Source organism: Psammomys obesus, unplaced genomic scaffold, assembly GCF_907164565.1.
Source record: "Psammomys obesus unplaced genomic scaffold, mPsaObe1.curated_primary_1811, whole genome shotgun sequence".
In the NCBI taxonomy this organism is placed as follows: domain Eukaryota; kingdom Metazoa; phylum Chordata; class Mammalia; order Rodentia; family Muridae; genus Psammomys; species Psammomys obesus.
Genome location: NW_026596152.1, coordinates 1,941,021 through 1,947,417, shown reverse-complemented (window position 1 = coordinate 1,947,417; position 6,397 = coordinate 1,941,021). Strand labels below are relative to the sequence as shown.

At 47.5% G+C, this 6,397-nt stretch overlaps 1 protein-coding gene across 2 annotated transcripts in view; it reads left to right on the top strand.

The window, feature by feature from the left end:
- Positions 1-6,397, top strand: part of Myh10 (myosin heavy chain 10) — a 116,938-nt gene that overhangs the window by 60,674 nt on the left and 49,867 nt on the right. For both annotated transcript variants that reach the window (XM_055594423.1, XM_055594425.1), the window contains exons 7-8: positions 3,716-3,779; positions 5,121-5,219. In XM_055594423.1, the coding sequence (XP_055450398.1) occupies positions 3,716-3,779; positions 5,121-5,219 (163 nt within the window). The remainder of the gene's footprint in view (positions 1-3,715; positions 3,780-5,120; positions 5,220-6,397) is intronic.

Here is a 6,397-nt window from a genome sequence, read left to right as displayed (position 1 = left end):
TGTGTGTGTGTGTGTGTGTGTGTGTGTGTGTGTGTGTGTGTGTGTGTGTGTTGAATGCTTCTTAACTCACAGATTCTGTCCACCTTCTACTCCCAAAGGCCCCAGGTTCTTGGCAGCCTCACCTGGAATGGTGGCACATCCTCTGACCTCTTCACCTAATTTTCTGGGACAATCAATGTTGACAGCTTAACATTGAAATTTAAGTTTTTGCATTGTTAGAGGATATTCAGTAAAATGTTTTTTGAGTTTTAAATTTTCATTTTTTTTTTCATGTTAGAATCTTTGGCTCCATTTTGTATAATATCTGCACATAAATACCATTTGGTTTAAGAGTGGGTAGTTTTTCAACTTTAAAAATTTGTTGTTTCATATTTTTGAGGCAGAATCAACTCTGCTACTGTGCATGCACTGATTTTTAAAAGGCTAGTTTCTTTTGAGGGGCGTATAGAAAAAGCGAAAGGGGAGGGGACGTTCCAGTCCCTTTCCTTCCTTCACTCCTGCATCCTGGCCTCGATGGAATCCCTTCTCTGACGCTCTTAGATCTTTTGATTTGCCCCAAGGATCTTTCTCTGGCCGGCATTGTCATGGCTAGGGTGACCGTGGGCCCAGTCAGGAAAGAAGACTGAGCTAGGGAACTGGCGAGGAGATGGAGCACTCGTGCTGGAAATGCCAGCTGCCAAGTGGGTGACCCCACAGCTCAGTTATTTCAGAACATTCCCTCGCAGGCCAGCAGTTAAGAAAGCTGAAACCTGAATTTCTTCCATTCCTCTTCAGACTCTTACCCTTTCTCCAGCCACCCATTTCCTCTTCCCGGAAAACCTGTCTTCTCAGTCAACCAGCTGCCTCACTCTACCCTCCAGCTCCATCCACATTATCCTAAAAGCGGCATGACTTCATTCTTCTTCCTGCTTGAATAAAACTCCGCCATTAGCACATACTACATATCTCTCTCTCTCTCTCTCTCACACACACACACACACACACACACACACACACACAGTATGCACACACATCTGTCGACAGGCACCTAGGCTGATTCCCATCACGCCCTGTGAATACCGTTATGATAAACATAGGCACGAAGGCCGTCCCTTGAATGTGACCTCACTTCCTCTGGGCGCATACCCAGGCCTGGTGCACAGAATCCTGGGGCTGTGCTGTTGCGCACTCGGGGAAGAAGTTCCACATGATGATGAAGGCTGGAAGTTCGTGTTCCGGGATATAATGAATTTGTGAGTGCACTGTTTTCCCACATAGGAATTGTGTCGAGATAAGAAGCCTGAACCAGAGTCAAGTGCTCGGGCGGTGCTGGCAATGTGTGCTTTGTAGCCTTGGAATCAGAACACTGTCTTTTGACTACTGTCTCTTAAAATAGCAGCTCTTAATTAACTCATGAGCTGTTAGATGGACGGAACAGCTGTTTAAGATTTATGGAGGATTTTAACCCTCTTTTATAACATCAGGACCCAATTTTACTTTGAATTTTTTTGAACAGTTAACTATCCATCTGGCGTAATGGTTTAATTTTTTTTTCTTCTTAAGGGAGGATGGGGGTTCTTCCCAGCAACAAAGACAAAATAAACTTATCTTTAAAGTGGAATAAAATGCACTGTCTTGTAATTACCATATGGACCTACTGGACCATTTTCTAAACCCTAGAAGCAGATGGTGTGTTAGTGATCTCATTCTGTATTAAAACATTGTACTGATTCATCTTCCAAAGAATTGGATCATTGTTTGTAAGTATTACCAAAAATACTAAAAAGATTAAAATAACAGTTGGGAATGTAGCATGTCAAGACACTGAGTTCAAGCCCCGCCCCACCGCACCCCCCAACATTTAAAATGATAAGAGTATAGGACAGCCTGTAACTCCAGCTCCTGGGGATCTGACAGCTTCTGCTGGCCTCTCTGCACACACGGTCCACATAAAGCCGTGTAGGCACATACATATGCAAATAAACAGATTTTTAAAGGGTGTGATTACCTGGGCGGCTGCTGTAGCAACGATGGCATCGTGTTTAAGTTGGCCTTTGTCTGAGGTGCCGTTGCACTACTGTAAGGAAACACCATGGCCAAGGCGCCCTAGAGACGAAGGCATCTAATTGGAGGCCTACAGTTTTAGAGGGTCGCATCCTGGCGGGGAGCAGGGCGGCGGGCGGGCGGGATCTGGGAACTCACACTTGATCTGCAAGTTGGAAGCAGAGAGAGAATGCAAGACTGGGCCTGGTGTGGGCTCCTGAAACGTCCAAGCCCAGCCCATGACACCCCTCTTCCACAAGGCCACAGCTCCTGGTTCTTCCCCAACAGTCCACCAACAAGGAACTAAACACTCGACTGCGTGAGCCTCCGGAGCCATCCTCATTCAGACCACCACAGCCGTTTCTCAATATGTAAAAAGTGGGAAAGACACTCGAGACAGACACCTTTCCTGTAGCCCACTTTTAGCGTTCAAGGAACACAGTTGAAAAAGCCAGAAGTGCGCCCTGTGCGCTCTTGAACATAAATGTGAGTGATAACGTTCACTGACCAGATGCCAAAGGCAACTGTACATGCGTCCCGTACAGCCACTAATCAAATCCTTTCCGCCCCCCCAGCTTTGGGGCTGGCTCCCCCAGGGTGGCTGCTGGGACCTTGCCGACGAGTGTCAGAGTTTCCAGATGTCCAGGTTCTTAGTTCTAGGGCAAGGCCTTCCCAGTCTCTGCTCGTGTTCCTGTTCTGTGAAGTGTCTGATCTGGCCTTTCATATGTTAAAACTACAGTAAGCTACACCCAGATTTATCTTTGTCTCGCTTTCTCATTTTTAAGCTGTCTTTACCAGCTTGGGCATCAGTGTAATGAAACTCTCCAAAGAACTAGGAAACGAGCCTGTTTTCTCTTTCTCCAAATGTTCTCGTCCGTCCGTCCGTCCGTCCGTCCGTCCGTCTGTCTGTCTGTCTGTCTATGGTGGGAATGGGGCCGTCGACCCAGCTTGTGCTTGCTCAGCCAATATTGTGGTGCCGAGCCTTACCCAGACTTTTCTCTCCCAGGGTTATGGAAGACGCTCAAGGTGCCGGGCATATGGAAAACATTCAGCATTTTAGAAGAAATTGCTGTTACTTTTTTTATGTCTCTTCGTGTTCCCTCATTCTCCACTTTTTAATGGATTTCTGTTTTCTCACAAAATAATCTCTAGTATTTAAAACTTCAAACCTAACAGTTAAAGTCTAGTTGTGATGTTCCTCCAAGATGCCTTCTGTCTCAGACTACTTAGAAAAGCTTTCAAGTTCTAACTGGCTGAGGCTACCTTCCTTCCCTGTGCCTCACCACCTTACACAGACACACACACACACACACACACAAGATTTTTCTAATTTTTTTCCCACTTACGTGTGCATATCTGTGCAGTGTGCGCCATGGGCATGGATGCCTGTGGAAGCCAGAGGAGGCTGCTGGGCCCCTGAAAATGGAGTTGTGGGTGGTTGTGGACCTGATGTGGGTGCTCCAACCAAACTCAGGCCGTCCGAGCAGTAGGCGCGCAGTGAGCGCTGTATTGATCCATCTTATCAGTTTCTGGCACAGTCTAGGACAGTGGTCTCTCTATCGATAATTTACACTGATGAGGGCTTGTTTGTTTTTTGAGGCAGCCATATTGTCTTGTTTTACTATAAACTATAAACAAGGTCCTCAGGTTCTCTGTGTCTGTCTTATCTTCAGTTTTCTCTCTCTATTTTCAGGGCAAGTTTATTCGAATCAACTTTGATGTGACCGGCTATATTGTTGGGGCCAACATTGAAACATGTATCCTTTCTCACAGTTCAGTCCAAAATAATAGCTTCATTTTTGGCAGCCTTTAGTCACCTGTGCTATCATACCTAGTGGGAGAATTAAGCGACATTGTGACACACGCAGGTGCTTTCAGTTACTGATTATCAGCTCCAAAATGGCATGGATAATTTTGCCGTTGTTCTCTAAAGCCGGCCACAGAGGCTGGGAAGATGGCTTGACGTGGACAGCTCGTTGCTCTTGCAGGGCATACCGGTTCCAGCATCCAGGTCAGACAGCTCACGACTGCATGCAGCTCGGTTCCCAGGGGGCTGGCGGCCTCCTGTCCTCCGTGGCCTGCACGGGGTTCTCAGGAACTCCTACAGGCTCCGATGTATACTCATAAAAGTAAATAACACATCTTAAAGACAGGCACAAACTTGTGGGCCTGCGTGTAGAGACTCCCACACCTGTGGTGTAGACTGGACAGCTGTGGTTGTTTGGCCACTGTTTACCACTTTCTCTTTCTTTAAATGTACATCGGTATTTTGCCTGCCTGTGTGTGTATGAGAGTGTTAGAGTCCCTGGAACTGGAGTTACAGACAGTTGCGAGCTGCCGTATGGCTGCTGGGAATTGAACCCAGGTCCTTTGGAAGAGCAGCCAGTGCTCTTAACCGCTAAGCCATCTCTCCAGCCCCCTGCCATATTCTATGACAGCCCTAGGCCGTGCCTCTACTTAATGAGACAAACCTATGAAATTGTGGAGTTAAGTTTTATTTTGTGTTAATACAGTAAGAGCAAAACAGAACATGACAGATGTATAGAATAATCCTAAGAAGCGTCATTGTGTAGGTGGCCCGAGGGAACAATAGGTAGATATGAAACAAATTTGGGGCTGCTGGGAACACAGCTCAGTTGGTAGAGCATTTGCCTAGCCTGGATCTGATCCTATCTTAAAACCTACCGTTTGATTGGTGAAGTAGCTTTACCATGTAGTAACTGATCCTGGCTCACTTCTCTGTGCTGTTCCTTATTTGTAAACGTGTAATATTCTGGTGTTGAATAGCTTCTACCTTAATCAGCCACATTCCGGTTTTGGTCGGTAGCTTTCTGGCCTTCCTGTGTAGTTGTGTGTTCTTTGATCCCAGTCTGCGGCGCCGTGTGGCGGGTAGCGTAGCGCCGGGGTTGAGGATGCTCCTGCGATCCTTCGGTTCCCTCCCAGCCCAGCGAGTCGAGCAGGTGAGCAGGAATCCTAGGCTGCCCCTTCTCGTGCAGAGGTCTCTTCTTTAGAGTGCTTCCCTGCCAGCTGCTGCGCAGCCAGGAAGGAAGGCCGTGTGAGGCCCCGCACTAAAGGCCCATCCTTAACCGTCCGCTCAGACCTCCTGGAGAAGTCACGTGCTGTTCGTCAAGCCAAAGATGAACGGACGTTTCACATCTTTTACCAGCTGCTCTCCGGAGCAGGGGAGCACCTGAGGTGTAAGTAATGGGGCCCCTCTACATTCAGTTATCTTTTTCACTGTGAATTTTGCCTTGTTAGCTTTTGAGATTTTCTTTAAGTAAAATTAGGGTTGGACATGGAGGCACATACCTTTAATTCCAGGACTTGAGAGGCAGAGGCAGGAGGATCTCTGTGAGTTCGAGGTCAGCCTGGTCTACATAGAGAGTTCAGGCTAGCCAGGGCTACACGGTAAGAGGGGAATACATGGAGCTAGAGATTGAGTAGGGGAGCCTGCAAGGAGTCAGAACTCAGTTATACACAGTATTACTAAAAAGAAACCAAATACTCAAGATGACACATTTGAAGAGACTAAATAAGGCTCCGGGGTTTTCATCTGTAGACAGGTAAAGACTCTGCAATTGGAATTGATCAAAAGATTGTCAAAGTGTTGAAAGAAGGTGGGGGGAAGCAAGCAGTGAGAAGCTCAGTGTGGTATAGTTAGAATCGGAAAGGAGTGATCTGTAGGGATTCTCTACAGAGGAGAAAGAGGGCTTAGTGGAGTGGCAGGGTTGGGGTAAGTGACCCCACCTGCTATGTTCTGTCACTAGTAAAGAACATCCTTGAGCACCATTGAGTGTACTCGCCAAAAGAACGTTCTGGCAGGGCTCCTGTAGAATGAGTGGCTGCCGGTGGCATCCCTTAGCCGCCTGTCTCTGGTGGCGGTATAACCACTGAGCAGACCAGCCAGGGGCCTGGGCTGCCTCCATGGGAGAACCTATGTTAGCATGTACACGGCGCATCCCCAGCATCACAGCTGGCCTGCAGGGAGCTTCTCAGGGCTGCACAGGGCTCGGGGGCCTGACCCCTGCTGCCGGATATTAAGTTCATGGAAGCGTTGCTGTAGACCCCAGGGGAATTGCTGTACACTACCTGCTGAGATCAAAATACAGACTAAGAGCTGCGGAGCTTTCATTCAAGTGATAGTGAAAATATTTACATCTGGAATTTTTACTTGTTTCTCTGCCACCCGGTTTCAGATAGAAAACTGTGCAAACCACCACAAATGAAACAAAACAAGCGAAAGCCTGCAGGGTATTAACCATGTTCGCCCCTTTTTCCTTCACTGAAACAAGCACTGGGAAACTGTACACTTGACAGTGTGTGAAGGAAGGGAGCTCGCGCCAGTGGTGGTCAGACGGCAAGCCCCCTCCTGAGT